At 47.7% G+C, this 25,355-nt stretch overlaps 1 protein-coding gene across 1 annotated transcript in view; it reads left to right on the forward strand.

Moving 5' to 3' along the window:
• The window catches only part of LOC147664962 (uncharacterized), a gene marked incomplete at its 5' end in the record, with an annotated part of 393,701 nt that extends 368,589 nt beyond the window's left edge, over nt 1-25,112 (forward strand). Inside the window, one exon of the mRNA XM_086949856.1 lies at nt 24,511-25,112. Coding sequence (XP_086805982.1) covers nt 24,511-24,543 — 33 coding nt within the window. The remainder of the gene's footprint in view (nt 1-24,510) is intronic.
• Nucleotides 25,113-25,355: the final 243 nt, after the last annotated feature.

Here is a 25,355-nt window from a genome sequence, read left to right on the forward strand (position 1 = left end):
CATTGAAGCTGAATGGCTCAAAGACCGAAATAATGCTTTTAGGACACAAAGGACCCTCATTCCCTCCGCCTATCTGGCCCAGTTGTTTGGGCGAGCTCCCGAGTCCAAAGGAGGAGATTAAGAGTCTTGGGGTCTGGCTGGAACAAGATCTCTCTTTCAGGACCCAAGCGAAATAAATGGCGGGAGTCTGCTTTGGTCTTCTCCGCTCAGCTCGGAAAGTTCTGCCCCTCCTTCCACCGCTATCCAGAAAGCTGCTTATTCAGGGGCTGATCGTATCAAGATTAGATTATAGTAATGCTATCTTTCTCGGTACCCCTGAAGCAACGTTCAACAAACTCCAACAGATTCAAAACGCTGCAGCACGGCTCCTTAAGAGTACCTCAATGACGCGGTCCGCTAAACCCGCATTGAAGGTGTTGCATTGGCTCCCGGTGCGCGAAAGGGTCAAATTTAAGTCCCTTTGCATTGCGCATAAAATTCTTCAGGACAAGGGACCTCCTATCCTGAAGAACTTAGTTGTGCCCTACAAGGCCTAGAGCTTTGCGCTCAGATCAGAAACATTTGCTCAAAATTCCTAAAGTTAAAAAGGCACGTACGGGGGGGAGAAGATTCTCAGTGAACACAGCGATTCTTTGGAACGCACTCCCACTGAGTCTGCGCTCAGAGACTTGTCTTCTCCGGTTTCGCAAACTCCTTAAAACGCACCTCTTCCCTAACTGATGCCTCTGAATACGCTTGACTGCTACCTTTCTGTTGCTCTGGAACAAGCGCTGGAATGCTCTAGGGTAACTACGCGCTATACAAAACTCGAAATAAATAAATAAATTGTTGCATTCCCGTGTATGCCACTGTTAGTACAAGTATTGAAGGAGATCTGAGCTCTGGAAACTGTATTGGAATCTGTGTACTAGCAAGTACATGTGTGATGAACATTGTACAGCTGGGTCCTTCTCCCTGATAAGCTTGGTCAGCATTTGAATATATCTGCATGCATTTTGCTGCGTGCCAAAGGGGCACAGAGTGTAAGCGATCCTGTTAGTGAACCAAATGTCCCAAGAGGTCATTTGTCAGGGAAGGGGCCACTATGCAAGTTAGTGAAACTGTAATGAGGCTCCGCCCATTCATTGGAGGAAGCTCTGTGCATACAGCATCAGCATGCCCACGTAAGGAAGGATTGGCCATGGTGAAGGAATAGTAGAACATCTGAAGAGTGTGCAATCCGTGATCAGTTTTACCAGTGAGGAGAGGCTTCCGAAAGCACCAGCCTTCCACCCTGTCCAGGCACAAGTGTGTCATCATAAGTCAGCCACTAAGACAAAATAAGGCCTGTAATGTAATATTTATTTTATAAAGCACTTGTTTGATGAGACGCTGGCTAAAACGCAACAACTGACTATAAAATTAAACCAAAAATAGAAAGGAAATATTTGAAAGAGGTTAAAATGTTATTGATTAAACAAACAGGTCTTCAACAACTTCAGAAAACTCATCAATTTGAGCTGAACATGAAGAGCGGGGAGCGATGCATTGTCACCTTTCGCAGGCAGCAGCATTTTGCAGTGGATGGAGATGATGGCAAGTCTTTACTGGGGAAACCAGATAGAAAGAAATTGCATAGTCTAGCCTGGACTGAATTTGGGAATTTATTATAGAAATTCATATATGTTGTTTGAAGGAAAGTGCCCCTTTTTGACATGGTCATCACCACTTTTTGCCTGGTTTTGGATGTGAATTTGACTGGAAGTGCACTACCTTCCTGCTGACTAAGTCCCCAGTGCCACATCTCTTTCCCAAAATAGTCCAATGGCACCCCAATTTGCAATACCTTTAGTACCCCCTGTAAGTCCCTAGTAAATGGTACCTCTGCTGTCCTTGCAGGCTGCATGTCTAGGTGCAGACAAAAGTGAAAACATGACATGAAACATTTCCCTGTCTGCCATGCCTGCAAACACTACCTGCAGTATAGGAAACCCAACCCCAACAACAAGCATTACAGCCATAAGGAAGGGCACACTATTCTACATGCATGGCATAACTGCATGAGCATGTATGTGCCTGTGCTGCCCAGTTCAATTACTACCAGTACAAGTGACTAGGGAAGCCATTTTAAGAACATGTGCTGCACACTGGTAAAAACGAGTTCCCCAGCTATATGGGTTCCTTGAGAATAGAGACGTTTGGTATCAAACATTTCATATTGATATGAATATTCATGTCTGAAAGAAACAGGTTAGTATTAGATTCCTTACCTTAGAATATCCCCAGGCGTCAGTCTGGATCCGGAAACGTTTGCGTAGCAGTACCCTTGCGCGTCGGTAGGCGTCGTCTGCGGCTCCGCGTCCGTCGTTGGTGCCGGGATGATGTCGCCGGAGTACTTAGACGCCGCCCTCCCGCACTGACGTCAGTACTTCTTTTTTCCGCGCCAGCAGCGCAGATCTGGAAAAAGTGGTACCCATAGTCAATTTTTGACTAACTTTTTCGATCCTTTTTGATCTATTTTCGAAGTCCTTCGACTCCGAATGGTGCCGGTAGGGATGCCTGGATTTAAGCCCTGTGAGGACTGCGACCGACTGATGTCGGTTACCGACCCTCACCGCCGGTGCCTTCACTGTCTCAGCTTCGACCACGACGACAAGGCCTGCCCCGACTGCCGAGCCCTGACGTCGAAAGCTAGGCGGGAGCGGTCCCGCAAGCGGCTCGAGCTTCGGCAGTCGGCCCCGCTCCGCGAGAGGTCCCGGTCCGGACGGAGGTCGAGGGACCGGTCGCGGGGTCGGAGCCACCATAGCTCCGGGAGTCGACATCGGCCATCCGGCTCGAAGTCGTCAGGTACGCATAAGAAGTGGAAGAGACGTCATCGCTCTTCTGACTACCCCGACGCTCGCGTGACGCGGTGGGGGGTTCGGGTGACACCGCCCACTCCGTCGGAGTCGCGGGCGTCGCGGCCTGCTTCACACCCTCCGGTCCCTAGGCAGGACGCGACGCCGGAGGAGATCGAGCGCTTCCTCATGGCCATGAGGTCGCTCTCTCCTCCGACGGGCTCCGCGGCGCCTTCGGGCACAGCGGACCCGTCTGGGGGCCCCAGCGGGTCGGGTGCTTCGGCCCCGACGCCGGCGGGTGCTTCGGCCCGACGCCAGCGGGTGTTTCCGGATCCGGGTCGTCGCCGGAGGACTAACCTCCTCACGGAGGTCCTTAAACCGCAGTCAAGCTTGGCTGAGCCTCTGCTGCCGTTTAATGAGGCCTTGTCAGATGTTCTTTTGGGCACTTGGTCCAGGCCCGCTACAGGTCCGCCTGTAGATAGGAACGTGGCCAGACGCCACCGCCCGGCTCCGGGCGACCCATGTTTCCTGTCCACCCATCCCACCCCCGAGAGCCTGGTCATCCAGGCCTCCAACTCCCAGTCCGGATTCCCGACGGCTCCGCCCGATAGGGAATCACAGAGGTACGAGCAATACGGGAAGAAGGTATTCTCCTCCCTGAGTTTGGGACTGCGGTCTTCCAACACCGTGTGCCTCTTGGGCCGCTACACCCACTCTCTGTGGGATACGGTGGCGGCCGTGCTGCCAGATTGCCCTTTGGAGGTCAGGGCTAAACTCGGCCAAGCCCTAGTGGAGGGTCGGGATGCAGCATGTTATTCTATCCGGTGTGGGCTGGACACAACCGGCTCACTGGGCAGAGCGATGGCAACGACGGTGGCGATTTGTCGCTACGCCTGGTTGAGGTCCGCCAGCTTTTCGGCTGATGTCCAGAATGCTCTCATGGACATGCCGTTCGATGGCCGTCGCCTTTTTGGCGACAAGGCAGACGATGCGCTTGAGCGCATTAAGGACTCCAGGGCTACGGCCAAGTCCTTGGGCCTCTCGGCCCCGCGCCAGCAAACAGGTGCCTTTCGCTCCTTTCGTGGCCAAGGAAGGGGCGCCCCCACATCTGCTGACAGCCACACACCGCAGACGAATTTCCAACACGGTGGCGGCCGTGGAAACCGCCGTGGAGGCGGTCGGGGACAACGACGAGGCCAGTCCACACCTTCCCCTGCAGCATCTGCCTCTAAAGCCTCCTAGTCCGTGCTTTCAGGCCCATGTGACGCCAGTGGGGAGTAGGGTTCACCATTACCACTTCCGCTGGCGCACTGTCACTTCGGACAGGTGGGTGTTGCAAATCGTCCGAAGGAGCTACTCCCTCCCCTTCGAGACGACCCCTCCAGCCATGCCACCGCAATACCACCACGTTTCGGGGGATCACTTGCGACTTCTGCAGGAGGAAGTTACGGCCCTCTTGGCCAAGGGGGCCATCGAGCGCGTTCCTGGGCAAGAAGTAGGGTGTGGTTGCTACTCCCACTACTTTCTGGTAGCCAAGAAGGGCAAAGGGGGCCTACGCCCTATCTTGGACCTACGGAACGTCAACGGCTTCCTCCGGAAGGAGAAGTTCAAAATGCTGACACTGGCTCAGGTCTTGGCTGCCCTAGACCCAGGAGACTGGATAGTAGCGTTGGACTTGCAGGACGCATATTTTCACATCCCCGTCCTGCCGGCGCACCGGCGCTACCTGCGGTTCGCGGTAGGCCACGAGCACTTTCAGTTTACCGTGCTCCCCTTCGGCCTTACCAGCGCCCCACGGGTGTTCACGAAGGTGATGGCGGTGGTCGCAGCTCATCTGCGCAGGTTAGGGGTTTCAGTCTTCCCCTACCTCGACGACTGGTTGTTGAAGGCGGGCTCGCCCCAGACAGTCGTCAGCCACCTCCAGACGACGGCAGACCTCCTGCACCAGCTGGGGTTCTCCATCAATGTGCCGAAGTCAAACCTGTGCCCCTCTCAGAAGCTCCTCTTCATCGGAGCAGTTCTCGACTCGGCACAGTTTCGGGTTTATCCTCCCAAACAGCGGGTTTGGGATATTCAGGCTCTGATTCCGATCTTTCAGCCTTTATCCCGAGTCTCGGTCAGGTTGACGCTGCAGCTTCTGGGGCTGATGGCCTCCTGTAGCCTTCTGGTGCATCACGCCCGGTGGCGGATGCGGGCTCTGCAGTGGGACCTGAAGTTTCAGTGGGCCGAGCATCAGGGCAACCTGTCCGACCATGTCCTGATCTCAGAGGGCACTGCGAGACAGCTGCAGTGGTGGCTCACGGACCACGATTGGGTCAGTGGCAAGTCCCTCTCCCTTAGCCAGCCGGAGCACGTAGTTGTGACGGACGCGTCCCTCCAGGGCTGGGGTGGCCACATGGGGGAGGCGGAGATCAGAGGCCTCTGGTCTCCGGCGGAGTCCCGGCTCCATATCAACCTTTTAGAGCTGCGGGCAATTCGTCTAGCACTGAAGGCATTCCTCCCCTCTGTCAGGGGGTTGTAGTGCAGGTGTTCACGGACAACACCACCGCATGTGGTACTCCAACAAACAGGGCGGGGTGGGGTCGTGGACCCTCTGCCAGGAGGCTCTCCGCCTCTGGCAGTGGCTGGAACATCAGGGCGTGACCCTGGTGGTTCAACACCTGGCAGGTTCTCTGAACGCCAGGGCAGACGAACTCAGCCGACGGTGCATGATGGATCACGAATGGCATCTGAACTCGGACGTGGCGCAAGGCCTCTTTCTGCAGTGGGCAGAGCCTTGGTTAGATCTATTCGCCACCGAAGATAACACGCAATGTCATCAGTTCTGCGCGTTGGAATTTCCAAGGCGGCACTCGCTCGGAGACGCTTTTTGTCGCAAGTGGAGTTGCGGTCTGTTGTACGCCATTCCGCCTATACCACTTCTGCCCAGAGTGCTGAAGAAGATCAAGCGTGACTGGGCCCAAGTGATCCTTGTGGCTCCGGACTGGGCACGAAGGTACTGGTATCCCGAGCTACTCAGTATGTCAGCCGATCCCCTGGTTCGTCTGCCTCTTCTGTCGCAGCAGCAGGGGACGGTCCTCCACCCGAACCTGTCCAGTCTCCACCTCCATGCTTGGAGATTGAGCGGCGACAGTTGAGGCCATTTGACTTGCCTCCTGAAGTCTGCAATGTGATTCTGGCAGCCAGGCGTCTCTCCACTAAGTTGGTATACGCCTGCAGGTGGAACAGATTTGTGGCATGGTGCTCAGCAAAGGCTGTGGATCCTCTTTCTGCCCCTCTTTCTGTGGTTCTTCTCTTCCTTCTTTCTCTTGCCCAGCAGGGCTCTGCTCTGGGCACTATCAAGGGCTACCTTTCTGCCCTTTCAGCCTTTCTGAGGCTGCCTGATCAACCTTCTTTGTTCAAGTCCCCCATTGTAACTCGTTTTCTGAAAGGCATCACACACGTGTTTCCACCTGTTCCGTTTGCGATTCCTCAGTGGGACTTGAACCTTGTTCTTACCTATCTGATGTGCGCTCCCTTTGAGCCACTTCGCAACTGTCCTCTCCGCCTTCTTACTTTGAAGACTGCTTTCCTGGTTGCCATCACCTCTGCCAGGGAGAGAGTGAGCTCCAGGCTCTTTCATCCAAACCTCCTTTCCTTTCCGTCCATCCGGACACGGTTGTGCTGCGGACAAGACCCTCTTTCCTGCCCAAGGTTGTCACAGCCTTCCACAACGGGCAATGTATCACCTTGCCCGCCTTCTTTCCGCCTCCGCATCCCTCAAAAGAGGAAGAGCGGCTCCACCATCTGGACCCAAAACGTGCGCTTTCGTTCTATCTAGATCGCACACGCCAGTTCCAGGTGAATGACCAACTCTTTGTTGGTTACGTGGGCGCTAAGAACGGTAGGACAGTGCACAAGCGGACCATCTCTCGGTGGGTCGTCTTGTGTATCAAGGCTTGTTACTCCTTGGCGAAGGAGCCTCCTCTTGGGCTGAGGGCCCATTCCACTCGGGCCACGGCGGCTACTACTGCCCTGGGTCGGGGAGTCCCCTTGCAGGACATTTGTCAGGCAGCTACGTGGGCCTCGCTGCACACGTTCGCAAGACACTACTGCCTGGACAGCCAAGTCCGGAGGGATGGCTTCTTTGGCCGTTCCGTCCTCCAGGACTTTCTGGTGTAATTATTGGTTCGCAGACCCACCAACGGGGCTGGTATTGCTGGGGTATCTATTCTAAGGTAAGGAATCTAATACTAACCTGTTTCTTTCAGATAAACAAGTTACTTACCTTCGGTAACGATATATCTGTCAGAAACAGTAGTTAGTATTAGATTCCTTACCGCCCCACCCATCCTCCCCGTTCTGCGAACCGATATCTAGGGTTAAAGTCATCCCCTTTCAGGGCCCTAGTTTCAATGGCACCAGTGTTGGTTTTTTACATGGCTCTGCGTTTCTGGCGCGGAAAAGCTGTGTATAGGAACTGACGTCAGCGTGCGAGGGCGGCGTCTAAGTACTCCGGCGAAGTCATCCCGGCGCCAACGACGACGTACGCGGAGCCGCAGACGCGCCTACTGACGCGCAAGGGTACTGCTACGCAAAAGTTTCCGGATCCAGACTGACGCCTGGGGATATTCTAAGGTAAGGAATCTAATACTAACTACTGTTTCTTACAGATATATCATTACCGAAGGTAAGTAACTTGTTCATTACTAAACCTACACTGATTGATTTGTTAATGCAATAACCCAGAGGGCACCTTAGAGGTGCCCACTAAAGAACTACCCACTACCAGTGTGTTGACTGACTGTTCTTAGCCAGCCTGCCACCACAGATGAGTTTCAGACCCTCAGGGGTGAGAGCCTTTGCTCTCAGGATGTCAGAACAAAGCCTGCCATCTGTGTGATGGCAATCTTAGGAACTCTGAAACAGGGTTATGCCCACTTACCACAGTAAGAGGTCATATAGGGGGCGTAGCAATCCCAGCTGTAAGGAGCCCATTGGCTACTACCCTACACTCACCTAACGCCCGTAAATCGCTACCCTACACTCCCACAATGCCCCTAAATCTAGTATTTAGGGATGCCCCTGGCACCAGAAATTCAGATCCCGCTGACCTGAAAGAAGAAGATGGACGTAGGGAGTCCCAAGAAGCAAGAACAGAAGACCAGCACCTGGCCTGGCGCCAACCCTGCTGGCCTATCTGCTGTCCTCAACAATTTGCCAAAGACTACTTGTCCTGCAGCTGCTGTGTCTCCAAATGCCTAGGAGAACTGTGGGCACTTCGCCCAAGAACTCCCTAGAGCAGTAGGGCTGGTTCCCTGCTTCCTGCAGGCACCCAAAGAGACCTGAGAGGACTCTAGAACGTCAAAACCCAAAACCGGAAAGCACCACTGCACCTGTGCCTCCTAGCCCAAGATAAAGTGGGCCATTGGTGCCAGCGTGGTCCCCTGGCCCTCCAGAGACAAAGCCCATCCTGAACCTGCCTACTGGGGACTTCCCGCCACAGCCTGCAGCCTCTGGTTACAGGCCCCCTCTACTGTGAGTGCTCCTGGTGATAAAAATCCAATGCCTCAAAGTACCTCAGCACCCGGCCGCCCTAGACCCGGGGGAAGGGGACCAAAGGTGTCCACACGTCCCCGAGCATCATGAGCCCTGAGCCCTCTTGTTGGTTCAGACCGACTGGCATCCCAGTCCAAACCTACAGCCTTTTTTAAACCAGACCGATCTCTATAGACTAACATTGGGCACCCATTGCTGTATTGCTCCTCAGCACCTGACTGTCCCAGGGCTGCCCGGGTTGACCTCTTATGGCTGCCTTTGACCTTGCCCTATACACACCTTAATGTGAGAATACCAAAGGGCTTGTAGTCAAAAGAAAAGGTGCACTTCCTAACAATTAACACACTGGATATATAGTAAGTTCGTATCTGGTGGTGCAACGGGTGAGTGGAGAGCCCTTAGAACCACTCAAAGTGAGTAGTAAAACTACCAACTGCATAAATAACGGGGTTACCCAATGCACTCAAAACAGTAACACATTTGTTAAGTAACAAATAACGATTCTGTACAAAAAAACAGAGCAACAGAAGGTATCTAGGAATCTCCAGAGGGAGAGCTGTCCATTGGAGTCCTTTATTAAGTCTTTACAATGTTTCAGTCCGAGTGGTTCCAAGGAGAAGCTCTGGAACCAGAAAAGCGAGTGTCTAATCAATCACTCGAGAGCCTCCAGTCGGGTGCGACTTTTACTTTGATTCCATCAAGAAGGCATTCAGATGTGTCACACATTTGCCACAAATTCAGAATGTAAGCACTCTAGTTGCTTATTTGATCACTGTAGTAAAGCTACTGCTCACCAGGGAAGTCTGCTGCTGGTATTGAAAGTGCATATTTCAGTCTGCATGTCAGAATTTTTTAATGAAATAGAAGAGGATTTGAGAAGTCACTCAAAATGTACCCTTTTTTTTTCTTTCTGCAGCACTAATCATACTTTCTATTGCAAAATGAACCCCCTCATTGTGTTCCTTTTTAAATTAAATGTTTTAAGAGTTACCACTTTATTCCAATCAAGATGTCTTCAGGTGGGCAATTAGTTTGTCATAAGTAGGACTGTTAGCTCTCTAGTTGTTCTTTAGAACACTCTGGGAGGCTGCAGTAGAACACAAATGAATCAACTGACAGTGTCTGCCCTTGTTGGATGTACATGTTTTTCTGAGAATGTCAGACTTCATTCTCACATGACTGAGAAAGATAATGTGAATTTACAGAAAATATGCTCTCCGTTTAGCTTACAGATCACCCTCCGAACCTCTGTAGGAAAAGCATGAGAAAATAGTTTTCTCTCAAACATGATTCATGATATCCCATCAGAAGGTTTTTTCACATGGTAAAATCACCTTAGAACACACCACAATTCCTAAAATGAGTATGGTACCATCAACAAATGATTTATAATGTAACTAAAGTCTTAAAACCTTCTATTAACTGCAATACTTTTAATGAGGTGCTATCATGTATATTGGTCCCAAGATGGCTGCCAACACATCTTGGATGAAGTGCTGACAGCCAATCAGATCTCACGATGAGATGTGTGGTTAGGCTCCGCCCAGATATATATATTTCTTTTTCCATTAATATTTTAAAAACTACTGAAAGGTTTTACTCCATTTACCAAAAAGGGCTCTTTCTGAACCAAGGGCTACCTTTATGCCAAATTTGATGTAATTCCGTTCAGCAGTTCGGGCTGTAGCCGTGTCTAAAGTTTCCTATGAGAAATTGCATGGAAAAAACATGTTTTGTGACCCCCATTTTTCTCGGCCCCCGCTTGCCGAATCACCCCGAAACTTTCAAGATAGGAGCAGACCGAAGCGGGCCATGCGTTTTGAAAAATTCACGACGATTCGTCAATCGGCACTAAAGTTATTGGGAATAGAATGTTGCGATTTTCCTATGGTAACTAGGTCCTAACTATAACTACCTACTGGCAACCGCCAGTAGGATATATATACATATATATATATATATATATATATATATATATTCAAAAAAATTATCACAACGAAGTGTGCTGTTAACTTTTATTTTCTGCCGCTACCAAACGCGTTTCGACTGCCAAGCAGTCTTGCTCACTGGTAAAGAAGTTTGAAATGCGGCCATTTTTTAAAGTGCATAACGTGCATTACAGTACAGCTACAAACGTGACTAATGTGGAAAACAGACTCGTAGTTTTAGTCATGACATTCACGTTACATTTCTTTTTAAATTTCACCCAAAAGTAAAAACAATTTCTATTGTGCATTAAAATTCATGTTATTTCGCATTGGCCATGTTATCGATTTGCATCGTATTTCATGTTTTTTAATTTCACATGCTGCTCATGCGCTCGGTGTTAAAGTCCTCTTCCATATTCATGCCTCCTGGCTGCTTCGAATTGAGCTCTATAATGTAACGAGACTCTAGTCTCCTCAACTTCTTCACCCTATAGCCTCCTCTCACATTTATTGTCACAGAGTCAATTACGTAATAAGTCAGACCTCTGTTATATTTACTGTGGACTTTCTCAAAATGCCGGGCTACCAGATAAGATCTCCATCTTGATTGGAATAAACTGGTAACACTTAAAACATTTAATTTAAAAAGGAAAACAAGGGGGTTAATTTTGCAATAGAAATTATGATTAGTGCTGAAGAAAGAAAAATTAGGGCACCTTTTGAGTGACTTCTCAAATCCTCTTCTATTTCATTAAAAAATTCTGACATGCAGACTGAAACATGCACTTTTAATACCAGCAGCAGACTTCTGTGGTGAGCAGTAGCTTTACTACAGTGATCTGATGCTAACATGCAGAATTTATGGCAAATGTGTGACATATCTGAATACCTTCTTGATGGAATCAAAGTAAAAAACTGAAAGCATTTCCTACTGAGGAGACTGCAGTAAATTAGGAAATTAGGAAACTTCATAACAAATAAATATCCTAAGATGGCCACCAGAGACAAAAGAGCCCAAATGTAGCACACATATCTCCCAGATGTAGCCTGCATGTAACCCAATGACAGAAGTATGCAAAACACTTTATTTGTTAGGTTTTTGCAGTTTTATATAGTGCAGACTTGTCAGGTATTGGAGTGCTTTACATGAACATTGGTTACATCTCACAAGAACAAATTCATTTTGGTTTTAGACATGGGGAGATTAAGTGATTTGACCAGAATAACAGAATGTCGAGCTGAAGCAGAAAGTCCAACCTGGTTCCCCAGTTGCAAAGTCTGCAGCTCTGGAAGTAACACCACATCCCCTCCCCTAAGTGCAACATTTAATCAAGTGGTCAACTGGATAAAACAACATAAAGATAACAAATAATTTAAAAGGGCTTTGTGGCTATTTGAAAACTCAGAAAATATGTCCTCATTTTAGTTTTTTAGAGCACTAACCATAATTTTGATGCAAATAAGACCCTCTCATATATGTCATTTCTAAAGGAAATGCTCTAGGTATTACAGTTTTCGTTACATCAAGAAGACGTCAGGAGTTCCACACTTTTGTAATAAATATAGAATGTTAGCAATCTAGTTGTTCATTAGGATACTGTTGAGAGGCAGAGGCCAGGGGCACGGACTTTGAAAATTGAAGGCAGGTAGGAGGGTGCATAGGCAACAATTTGACCACACTGGCCAGGCAGGAAGGGCAGTGGCAGCACAACAGACTATGGAGGGTAGTGGAAAGGGGGGCAGGGGCAACAAACCAACAATACAGGATTGGCAAGAGAGGCTGTGGCAATATAATAGACCATTGTGGGCAGAAGGAAGAGGCAGTGGTAGTACAACCATACATGCCAACAGACCTGATTCAGCCAGGAAAAGTCCAATGTTTTTAAGCCCAAATGGGCTTTATTTGATCTGTCTCCTGTCTACAATCTCCATGGAGTCGGATAACAGAGGACAGGAGGGACATGGAGAGGTGCACCAAACTGACCTTACATGGCAGGCATCAGGGTTTGCAGCAGCACAATACACCACACAGGTCATGCTGGACGGGAGTGCAGAACAACAATCCATAGAAAGCAATAGGGAGGGGACAGGATCATGCACATGGACAACAGTGAACAGAGGGAAATGAGGCAATGGTAGCTAGCTGACCATAATGGACAGACAGGAGAGAAAGCTGCAGCATAACGGACCGTAAAGGGCAGGAGGGACGGATCAGGGGCATTACAATGGAACAGACAACCCAGGAGGGAGGGAATAGGGGTCTGCACATGGAAACAAAGGGCTGGGGGCAAGGGGACAGGGCAGACGCAGCAAGATGACCATGGAGGTCAGGCAGGATGAACACTAGAAGCAAGACACACCATGGAGAGCAACAGTGAGACTATAATGGCATACACACAGACCATGGAGGGAAGGTGGAAGGGGGTCAGGGGCAGCTCGCTGACCACACAGGGAAGGTGGGAGGGGATGTGGAAGCACAGAAGACCATGCATGGCAAGCGGGAAGGTTAGTGGCAGCACAATGGCTATGATGGGCAAGAAGGAGGGTGCAGGGTCATGCACAAAGGACCATGGAGGATAGAAGGGAGGGTCAGGACCTGGGCACAGACATGAGAGTTCAGGGGAAGGGGCCTCACAACAGAATAAGCAGGGCAGGCAGGACGAGCAGTTGCAGCACAACAGACCAGGGAGGGCAGAAGGGTGTGGCAGTTCAATTCAATTAATGCTTTATTTAACATAATCTCGTTCTGTACCTATAGCCGGGTGTCTGCAATCAACTATGTTTCCGCGTGTGCCGTTAAAATTGACTCATAGTTTTACACCCGGCGCTTGGGTCAAGAAGTGAGTTTGGGCGCGCAAAAACTCACTGTAAAAACACTAAAGAACCAGTGTTGTCTTGTAGACAAGTCCTGCAGGCGCGCTTTACAGTCATCCTCGTGCGCGCGCTCTTGGGTAAACTGCTTCTCAGTCCGAAAGAAAAGTTTTACTCTGCGAAGTTTTCGATCATGCAGTTCCGATGCCAAGATCAGGGCGTTCTTTGGCCAGAACGCCGAAGAGGGACGTGGCACTATGAAACAAGCATGCGTGCCTCGCGCTGAAAGGAGGCAGCAGGGGGAGGGGAGAGAGGAGGGCCTTTGCCTGTTTACCTTGCAGGAGCGAGCAGGAACATTATGTTTGTAATTAACACATGGTAGCTCGCTTCCACAAGGGAATCACCAGACGTGCACACGTTGCCATTGGAACCAATGCAAAGGGCCACCAATGTTATATCTGGGGGTCTCTAGTTGGCAGAGGCAAGAACCTTTGTCAAAATAGGGACCCTTACTTCTAGTCAGGGAAAGGGGGTACACCTGTAGATAACCCCTGCTCACCCCCATGGTACCTTGGAACTGTGTAAAGTATTTGTACTAACACTCACAGTAATATAGCGAAACATCACAAATGGACACTACACCAGATATTTATAAACATATAAATTATTTTATATGGATTATCAAGACATCATAAAAAGCACATACACAACCACTCTTGTCTTAAAAATGTTCTCTTGAAAAATGTTCACTGTGGTATTGTTCTCTTATGGCAGAAATTCATTTAGGCAGTGTTATGGCCAAAAATAAATGTTCATAGGGCAAAGGTTCACTGTAGCAATGCTCTTGTGGTGAGAAAACAAATCACTCTAGTAACTTCTTTGGTTTTTGTAACACGGTTCACTTTTATCCCCAACTGGTGCTCCTCTAAGCAGTAGTGCCCTCCATGTAGCGTGTACGCGCACCTATCACCAGCAGCCCACATGTCTGCACAATTACCCCCGGGGCTGGCTGAATCTACTAATGCGGCCGATTACCTTGGCTTTCGATGAAGCTCGGCGTCCGTGCACGAGCGTGAGGCAGCCCCGGTTGCTAGGGGGCGCTTCGCGCTTCCAACGACGTGACGCGGCTCTGCCGGGACGAGCCCCTCGGTTGCTGGGGAACCCTCGGCGCGGGAACCAATCCTAGCGTGCCTCAGTGGTGACGTCTTCCCTGCCTCCGGGCCAGCGTCGATGAATGCCGATCCCTCGCGTTCCCCGGGGCCGGCGGCAGTGAGCAAAATGCCCGCAAATAAAAAGGGGTCAGCAATGCAGGCAAAACGGCGGCCGGGGGAGATAAAGTACCGGCCCTCGGTATCTTCAGTGGTGATGTCTTCCCTGCCTCCGGGCCAGCGGCAGTGAATGCCGATCCTGAGCACTCACATTCCCCGGGGTCGGCGGCTGTGAGCAAAATGCCCGCAAATCAAAAGGGGTCAGCAATGCAGGCAAAATGGGGGCCGGCGGAGATAAAGTACTGGCCCTCCATATCTTCACGCTGGGCAAAATAATTACTGTGCACGTCAGGCAGGTTGCACGAAGAGCCTCAGCGTCGTAAGGAGGCAGCAGCGGGAGGGGAGACAGGAGGGGGCCTGTGCCTGTTTCCCTTGCGGGAGCGAGCAGGAACCATATTTTTTAATTAACACATGGTTTGAAAGCTCGCTCCCGCAAGGGAATCACCAGATGTGCACGCGTTGCCATTAGAAGCAATGCAACGCGTGCACGTTTTTGCCCGCAAAGCTGTGCCAATGGCTAAAGGTCTTTTTCCTATGCAGCGCATGCGCGCTGCGTAGGGGAGACCTAAAAACAAAGCAGTCAGAAATAGCACTCTTGCATTTGACCTGCTCGGAATTTGATATGAGCGTCCCCTGAGATGGAGAACCTTCCCCATTCCACCCACAAGGAGTCCAGGAAGCAGGATTCCTGTGGAAAGTTTTTATTTTTTGCCTCCTCTAGTCTGCGGTGTTACGCTCCACCATGGAATTACGCTCCACCAATATGATTTGTGTCCTCGGATGCTTTCTCCATGCCTTATGGGACTCCTTGGCACAAATGTTACCTTTGTTCCCAGATGCTAACAAGGGCGGTTGGAACCAGTTGATTTTAGATGGTCACCAGGCGGTCAAACTGTTCTTATGGAGTGGAATGGATTCCACCCATTCCATTGGTCGAGCTATGGCGTCTGCTGTCCCATTGCGCCAGCAGGCCTGTCTTCGGTCATCTGGATTTTCAGAAGCTACCAGTCAGCCTTGCTTGACTTGCTATTTGATGGGGTTCATTTTTTTGGAGCCCAAGAAGATGTGGCCTTACCTAGGTTTCAGGCTAGTCGTGGAGGGCCAGACCCTTAGCTTGCCCCCCTCCCTTTTCCCGTTGTTATTACAACACTGTTTTGTGTGTTTTGAAGCATCAGTCGCCAGATCGGTGTTTCTGTCCCGGACTTCTGGGGCTGCTGGCTTGCTGCCTGCCTTCAGACCCTGCATCGGGTCGTCCCCTACTGGCCAGTGGGGTTCTTTGGATTCGACTATTGTGTGAATCCCTTATCTCGCGATTTCCTTTATCCTTATGTGATATTGCCCACTTGGGCTTATTGCCTTTTCTTCTGTTCCTTGACTGTAGCTCAGGACTTGTTACCTGTCCTGTTATTATGTTGGAAACCTTATTTCTTGGCTGCAGTTCCTTTGGCAGCCTTTTATTCTCCCCTGGGGTTCTATCATGTGTCAATGGTACACAGTTTTATTCTACACTACTTTGGAGTTGTTTCCTTCTACTCTTCAATTGTTACAATGGTGATGTGTTTTCTTGAGGAGGTTTCTTTCCTGTATTACCTCAGGTTTAACGTCACCCTTTTATTTATTGTTTTCCCCTGTTGGCTGTTTCCACCTTGTGGATTTGGTTGCACACACCAGTATTGCACTATGTCACCCCTCCTCGCTAGAGGTAGGATTGGCAATTTTTTCGTGGATACTTTTGCCCCTAAGATTCGGGATTCAATGGTGCTGCCTGGTGCCTCTGGTGGTACAGGCACCACTAAGCCAGGTGACGTAAATAATTAATTTACTCTATTAATTTCTATGCAGGTAAGTACTTAATCAATAATAACTCAGATCGGATGAAAAAAGACAGAGTCCGTGGTGTTAGAGTTTCTAAGGGTTTTATTCCTCATAAAAGGAATGGTCAAGACCAGGATATCATGTTCTGACCACCACAGGGGTGTCAGAAGGGATAGAGCAAACTTTATTGACATTACATAGCTTATATACTTGATTTATACCATAGGAAGTAGTGTAGTAGGCGTAACAGCTGAGAGAAGACAAGATAACAGTATACACGTGTTACTAGTACGTAATCAAGAGGCGTGAACTAGGCGTGAACTGGAGGTGTGTGCTAGAAACGTCACTGATAGGTGACGCAAGTGGGTGGCACCGAGGGGTGGTGCTAACAGAATTGTTGCAATGTCAGCAGAAATCGGAAGCTTGGATGCGCGCGCAGCTGCATGACGTGTGATTGAAGGGGTGCAGGGGACTTGACATTTACACTGACGGAAAGAGACAGAAGTCTGGCATGTCAGATCGACTTGTACTTCTATCATATCTGATATCTGATGTTTAGGAACCATACTATCTGGGCGGAAAGGTCTCTAGGGCAGAAGCTATTCTATGCTAACTGTGGATGCGTGTATAAGCGCCTAAGTGTCTGCATGAGAAGCGTGGGGCACGGGGCCTTCCATGGGAGCATGGTAACAGAGGCTATGAATTACTTGCACTGAGACAGGTCGGCCCTTTGGCTCTGCAGCTGGGGAGGATGTTTACTGAAGCTAGTAGGCAGGAATGCATTCTCGAGGAGCGGAACAGATAACTCGAAGGTTATAGTCAGTCTTGGCAGAAAGCAGGCTGAGCTGAGCGCGAGGGGCCGCGCTGGAAGTAAGTCAGAGTTCACGGGTACAGAGGTAGCCTGGGCAGAGGCTGTCAGAGTCAGGAGCCAAAAGAGGCTCGATGGCAGAAATTCAGGGCCTACTCTGCCAGAGCAGGAAAACATGTAAAGTACACTACAAAAAGACGGTGGCATAGCATACTTAGGAACGGACTATATACTCCATTCAGGGTGGATCTAAAAGAGGACAAGTTAACGTTGGACGCAAATGTATTTGCGTCTTCATAGCTGGCACAGGAGGGAAGTTACATGCACTTTAAGCTGGTACATGGAGTCGGTGGGGTACGCGCTAGGGAACATAACATGACCAAAAATTTATATTTCCTCACAGGGGTTCAAATTTCTCTGATGTTGGGAAATATACACCATGCCTTAGGTATATTACCATCCTCACCGATGCAGACGCTCAGCAGGGTCGCTAAGCAGGGCCGGTCTGGTCATTCGTTTGTGGAACGACATAGCTTTTCCTGTATTCCTTCTACCCCACGTCACGCCCATTGCGCGATCTGTTATCCTACCCCACGGTCGTTGCGTGGCCTGTTATCCAAGCATTCCCAGCCATTGTGTGATATGTTCTCCTTGCTTCACGGCTGTGAGTGGTCCTTGTATGAACCTGTGTTCTATATGTATGTCATGTTCCGTGGTTGACCTTCCAATGGGGATTGCTTCCCTCGTCTGCTTTGTGGGAGTCTTGCTCCTGGGTATCTCGTTGGATGATTCTGGAATACTCAGTCATACCTCGCTGCTTTGAGTTCATTTTTAAACAAGCACAGGGTAACATTTTCCTTTTAACATTAAGTGTAGGCTGTGTTTACTTTACATTATTATCATCAGGCTGCAGATAACCGTGAGGTGCCGCTGGAGGAGCCTGGGGCCAATGAAGAGTGCTGCGATGGACTAAGTTATCGCGCTATTATTAGCCAAAAAAACAACTTTGATGATTGGGGACACGGAAGCTGCAATGCGAACTAAGATGGACTCCGCCAGTGTTCCCTGACCGAACATCGGAGAAATCACACTCAGGCAAGATCCTGAATGCTATTTGTGTAAGAAGTGAGTGTGCGCAATGGAAAGCGGAATTTTCACGGATGATAACTGCGGGATTTCACCTTTGTGCCTCATCGGCGGTTGTTGTGTGTGCCATGTGGCGCGACCACGCTCGCCCGGGTAAAAGGAAAAAGCAAATGGCTGCGCGGAGAGAAGTAAAACTTTATTGAGACGCTTGTTGCAATGCAGGTCATGCACTCCCCCTCACCCCCCCTCTCCCCTTCTATTCTTCATTGTAACCCTGTCCATCACAGCCGCACTGAGAGCTGTTGAACCCCTGCAGTGCAGTGATTATGCCAACACGAATTGGCAATAACTTCCATACCCCGCGACACGCTAGGGACACCATACAGACTGAGAGTGGGGCACAATATTGTATAAATACGCTGGATGACGTGCAACCTCACGCACTGCTGTGGCACCTATTTGAAATAGCGCCGGTCTGCACCCAGCTTGATGCAACCTCCCTCCCCACTGATATCTTTGGAGTGAGGCCTCCCAGCGCCTGCCAGATGGACTGAGTTCCTGAGGAGCAATCCATCACCCGCGGATTGAGTACCCACGAGGAAGTGGGGTGTGGACTACGCTTGACCGGAAGTGACTACTGAGGGGGAGGCCACACACGATTTTCTGAGCTGGGGAACCGCACAGACAACAGACAGTGCACTACACTGGACCATCAGGTGACACCAGCTCCACGCAGCATAATGGGGAAACCAAGGTTCTCACAGAACGCAATGGAACCAGAAACCACTCCGGAAAACCTACAAAATACCCGCGCCTCCTCAAGACACCAGCGACCCCCTCGGACCCATAGTGGTCCTCTACCACGTTGTGCTACTACTATTGGTCATCGACCAGTCCTCAAGCATATCCCCTATCCGGCTCACCCATCAAGACATTGAATCTACAAACTTGCCGCCGACCGCTGAGACCTAGCGGTGGAGCTAACTTGATAGCTATAGAGGAGATGGGCCGTGGACTTCCTCCTCGGCCGTCACCTACCCAGCCGGACTTTGGACAGACTTTCCTTCGTCTCTCCGAGGTATCTCCCTCCTCCCCGCTCTACTCCTCTCTACTTTCATGCTACTGACCTCTGCCCTCTTCTGTCCTGGCCCTTAGTCCCCACCCTGCTTATCTGAATTTTCCCTCGTCATTTGAGACCTAGCTATTCTGTCTGATGCCCGATGGAGCTACCTGGTTTAGCTATAGGGGAGACAGGTCAGGGATTCCCTCCTTGGACGTCATCTACCCAGTCGGTCTTTAGCCAGTCTTCCTTTCCTCTCTCCTGTCGTCTCTTCCCGCATCCTCCCTCTATTATGTCTCTCCTTCTCTCCTCACTCAATGTATTGAGACTAAACTATTTTGTCTGATGCCCGATGGAGCTACCTGGTTTAGCTATAGGGGAGATGGGCCGTGGACTCCCTCCCTGGTCGTCACCTACCCAGTCGGCCTTTAGACAGACTTAATTTTGTCTCTCCTTGTTGTCTCTTCCCCTATCCTCCTTTTCTCACCTTCCCTGCCCCCTCTCCTCTACGCTCCATTTATTTTGCCCTCCATGTTCTTCAAATGTTTTCCCATTGAGACCTAGCTATTTGGCCAATGCCCGGTGGAGCTACCTGATAGCTATAGAGGAGATGGGTTTTGGGACTTCCCCCTCGACCGTCACCTACCCAGCTGGACTTCGGGCAGACTTTCCTCCGTCTTTCTGTCGTATCCCCCTCCCACCCCTTTACCCTTACCCCCTTCCCCTCTACACTTCACTTATCTCGTCTTCTATGCTCTTGTAATTGTTTGTCTAGCAACTGATGTAAATTGGAACTGATGTAATCTTGTAATTTTGTGGAACCTCATGTAAAGCGCTCTGATACCTCCGGGTCTAGCCAGCGCTATATAAAACTCTTAAAATAAATAAATACAATAACTGAAGTATTTAAATTTAAATAAAATTCCTTTTTGATTAAATATTGGAGTTTGAACAAATTGATGTTTCCGAAGCCTATTAGATGGGAGGATATTAAAATGAAAAGTTTCCTTAATGATTAACTCTTCATTTTAATTTTCACCAATTTCAAAGTGTCACATTGACAAGCAGCAGGCCTTTTGCTCCAAGTAACTAGTAGACACAGTGTCATATTTATACCTGAAAAATAGTCACTTGTTTCAAATAGGAGAAATTTAAAGTGAAGAAAACTATGTCTTTCATACATTAAGAGCCCTATTACGAGTCTGGCGGTCCGAGGACCGCCAGACACATGTGGGCGCGTCAATGGCAGTCCGGCCACCGCTGCACCGTTGGTCATGTCGCCCCATTACAAGTTGGACGGTCGGACCGCCCTGAGACAGCCAATGGCTCCGAGGTGGCGTGGCAGTCAGAGGCTGCAATATGATTGGCGGGACCACAGTGGTCCCGGCAAGCATATTACTAGTTTCCTCTCCACTGGCAGTGACATAGAGGTTCCTCCTGCATGTCAACCCTGACAGAGAGAGAAAACAAAGAGGTCCCTACTCCGCTTGTGTATGCATACAAGGGGGCATAACACAAGAGTTCCTGCACAGCATGGACTTTTCAGTCCATGCTGTGCCGGAACCTTGTGAGGTGTTCCCATTGTGTTGCCGTTTTCAAAGGCACCGCAGCTTTTGAATGAGGCACCACCCTGGGAACGCCACGCCGCCCACCAGACTACAAATAATTTTTAGTCTGGCGGGTGGGTGGTGGCGAGTCTCAGCGGTGTGAGGGTGCAACGATGGAGTACCGCCCACCCTCACACTGCCAAAACTCGTAATCGGGCCCTAAGTATTAATGTCTTTTTCCACCTTCAATTAAGCCAAATAGTTTTAATGTTTTATGAAGCATGTTGCTTAGCCTTCAGTGGCTCACAGTGATTTTAACTGATCAGAAGTAGCTCTCAATTAGAAGCTATATTGGAGACATTAGAGATATAAGGCAGACAAAGGAGGCTATGGATAAAAATATGAATTGATGTATGATCTTTTAGTTTAAGGGTGGGCATGAGGTGAATCAGGTGATGCAAAAGGATGCAACAAGATGACATCCAGTAAAAAGGGGGGAAGGAGGGAACAGTAGGAAATTATGTCCTCTGGGGGCTAAGTCCTATTGATTCAGAATCTGTATAGGTACTGCAGAGAAACGTCAAATAGAAGAGTTGTTTGTTATCAAAAGTATGGGAAGAAATTGAAAACTATCTTAGAGCCACCATAGATCTCTCCATTTCCATCGATATATTTACTGCAGTTATTGGTTGCTCTCCCAATAGGATGCTAAGGAACACACAAGAAGAGTGCCTATACATTGCAGCATTAGTAGCAAGATCTTTAATCTTACAGAGCTGGCGAACCAATAAGATACCCTCCTTCCAAGCCTGGAGAGCGAAACTAAGCAAAATTAAAGAATTTGAAAGAAAATATGCATTAAGATCAGGGTCATCAAGGAAGTTTGAGAAACATTGGAGCTCCTTGGGGAACTAGTCCAGGATCAAGGGAAATTGACTCCGATTGTATGGTTTAAAATGTGGTGAGGAGGTGGTGGGTTTTGGATTGAATAGCTAAGCCTGGGATAGTCTGACTTTCCCTGGTTAACCTCCGAAACTATTGTTATTGTATGTTACGCACCTATGCACTTTATGTATCTCTTACCTTTTGCCAAGCTTTTACTTTTTACTCATCTTGGTTCTTTTTTAGAAAGTGACTGTTCCTTTTCTGCAACATGGTTATTTGTAAGACAGCTTGAGTATGTATACCCTTAATGTTTCGCACTGTGCACTTAATTCTGTAGATCTGTACCATTGTATCATTTCTCTGTACTGTGTCTAATTGTAAGACAGCTCGAGTACCTATACTCTGACTATCTCGCACTATGCACCTTATCTTGCTGTTCTGTATCACTGTGTCTTCTTGAACTCTCTATAAAATACATATACATAAAAGAAGCAGCTCTCGATTCAGAAAGGTTGAAGACCCTTGTGCTTTAGCTATGCAGATGATACACAAATACTCCTTAAACTGGAAAGCCCCAAAGACATTTGAAACTCCCACATTTTCAGTTGCCTCAGAGCAGTTGATCATTGGATGGAATGGAGCCATCTCAATTTGAATGCTTCCAAAACAGAAATACGCACATGTGGTGATTGGAAAAATTACGACTTGCTCACCGCCTAGCCTGATGATCTGGGAACACCACCTAAAGTATCTAAGGAAGTAAGAAACCTCGGAATTACCATGGACTACAAGCTATCAATGAATGCCGAAGTGGACAAAGTAGCAAGAACATGCTTCGTTACTATAAAAACTCTGTGACGCATCTTCCCCCCACCTGGGATTTCTCCACAAGGTTCAGGCTACTATCTCTCTTGTACTGTCTAAACTCGATTCTGCCAATAGCCTCTACCACGGATCATCTTTAACAACTATGAAAAGACTACAACAGATTCAAAATTCTGCTGCCAGACTACTGTAATATACAGACCTACATGTAAAGCCACAAGCCCCCATCTCCCCTGCCTTGAAGACCCTACATTGGCTACCGGTTGCCAGTAGATCCGCATTCAAGCTGCTTTATATCACCCACCAAGCGATACCTGGAACAGGGCCGCTCTTCATCAGGAATAAGATCTCCAAATACATTCTACAAAGGAACCTCCATTCTAGACTGCCACCTCGCCTCAAAATTCCACCATACAAGAAAAAAACATTAGGTAGCACACCCTTCTCTGATCAAGCAGCCAAACTATGAAACTCTTTTTCACCAAACATAACATTCATGGATAAATATCTTATCTTCAGAATACTACTCAAGAGTTCTTCTTCCTCACATAACCACCACACTCAAACATAAATGTACAGCATATTCCTGTATGTATATAAACATTTATTTGGATTATTGTCTGTCTCTAGATATGTGTATTCCTTTGTATAAATGTGTATAATATTTATGTTTTAAATATATAGATAATTGTTAGGGATGCTTACAAATGTACATATTACCTATGGTTATATTATTCAGTGTTTAACTAGTATGTAGGTCACTGCATAAATAAGTAAATTTTTATCCTAGCTATCTACAATTGCTTCACTGTCTATTTATTAAAAGGGAATTAACAAAACAATAATAAATTAGCTTAAAGTACAGCAACACTTGAAAGTCTTAGTACTCCTAGTTCAGCATGTCCAGTGCAATACCCTTTATCTCACCCTATACCTCTCTCACTATATCCTCTACATATATACCTTCCATGTACCTACGTATCTTTATATGTATTACTTTACTTCTAATTCACCATCTCCAATGCACTATCCTATATCTCACTCTTTACCTTTCTCAGTATATCCTCTACCCCACTCTCTTACTCATCCCAATCCTCATTCTACTACTCTCTCCAATGCACTACCTTCTTTCTCACCTTATAACCCTCTCAATATATCCTCTACCTCCACTCTGTCTCATTCCAACCCCCATTCTGCTACTAGTATCTAACCTCTTCCCTTCTCTACTGCTCCTTGCATCATTTCAAATCTTTTTTGCTATTCAGATCTCCCAAACAAGCCTTTCTAAACCCTTCCCTCATGTATCCCTCCTAGACTCATCTGATATTTCATCTTTCTCCTTAATCCACTTCTATAGACTCTTCCCTCCTCCATCTCTCCTTTACTCATCCCAAGCCTCCTTCTAATGCTATGCTCTCCAAATACCACACGTTCTAGACCCTTTCCTCTTCCATTCCTCCACTATCCTTTTCAAAACAACTAACAGACTCACATGTCCACCGCTCAAATGAATGTCCTATTTCCCTATACTAATGCACCGCTAATCCTTGTTGGCTTAGATTATTATGGGAGTGTCCCAGAGCACCCTGGTCGCCATGTTGGGTGCAGATGGCTTTATGTGAATCCAAATGGTACGTGTACAGTATCTTGTAGCTGTTGTTGCAACCATTGTGGACGTAGAATTATTGTGCTGCAAGAAAAAAGCTGGGTTGGTGTTTGGCCTCTTACCTTCTATTTACCTATGGCCTGGTGCTTAATGCCTCGCTTGAACTTGATCAAGTCAAGTTTCGGAACGAAATTGTGATGATTGTGTTTATGGTCAAAGAGCACGGATCGATGATTTCAATGGTCATGTTGTTTTAGCAGAGAGGATTACATAGGGTAGCCACAGTGGATGGAACAGCTAAATTATACAGCCATCTTTCACTCCGCTAGGCCACGCTCGCTGACAATTCTTGTTTTTACATATCACTTGATAGATAAGCATGCACAGCAAGTATGTGCAAAATATTTTGCAAATGCATGTAGACCAGAAGCAGGAAGAAATCCAATATATAAAAAAAAGTTAAACTTGTGAGCAACAATGGAAGCAATCATAACAATGGTACGTTTTGTGTTTTTAGATGTCCACCAGCCTGCATGATGTTCCTGAATGAGGCCCATGAGCAAGCTGAAATTGCACACAAAACAAAATGAAAAGCCACAAACATATGGACCAAGAAACTCTTGTGTTTATATCTAATTTGAAAGGATCCATTGAATATTCATCTGACATTTTATATTATATGTATTAGCTTTTTGCATGATTCAAGTGTACAGTACCAAATGTACTGGCATTTTATATAATTATAGGCAGTGTTACATTAAAATTTTTCCTGTAATCAATATTTTAGTATCTAGTGGAAGATTATCTTTGGATGATAACATTTCCTTAATTTACCTCTCTTCTATCTCAAATCATTGCATTCTTTATGATGTTTCTATTTGTACATCACAGTGTGCTCACTTAATCAGTGGCGAAAATATACATAAATAAATTTGTCCTGTAATCAATATTTTATTATCTAGTGGAAGATTATCTTTGGATGATAACATTTCCTTAATTTACCTCTCTTTTATCTCAAATCATTGCATTCTTTTTGATGTTTCTATTTGTATATCACAGTGTGCTCACTTAATCAGTGGCGAAAATTTACATAAATAAAGCAATAATGATAATGGTGAAGTTGTTTCTGTAATATACTGTTACGTAAAATGCCATGGTGAATTGTTTCGCATTAGAAATATTGACTACGTATTTGTATGAAATGAGCTAGGGTGTTTATCTTGTTTTGCTTTTGAATGGCCCACTTTATCCACTGTTCATTTCATTATGATGCACCGTGGACTTGACTCTCTCTCTCTCTCATCATCCGATATATAAATAAAGTCAACAGAGCAGCCTAAAAAAAAATCCACACTCAAGAAG

The sequence above is a fragment of the Lissotriton vulgaris genome, unplaced genomic scaffold (assembly GCF_964263255.1).
Source record: "Lissotriton vulgaris unplaced genomic scaffold, aLisVul1.2 SCAFFOLD_1271, whole genome shotgun sequence".
NCBI lineage: Eukaryota > Metazoa > Chordata > Amphibia > Caudata > Salamandridae > Lissotriton > Lissotriton vulgaris.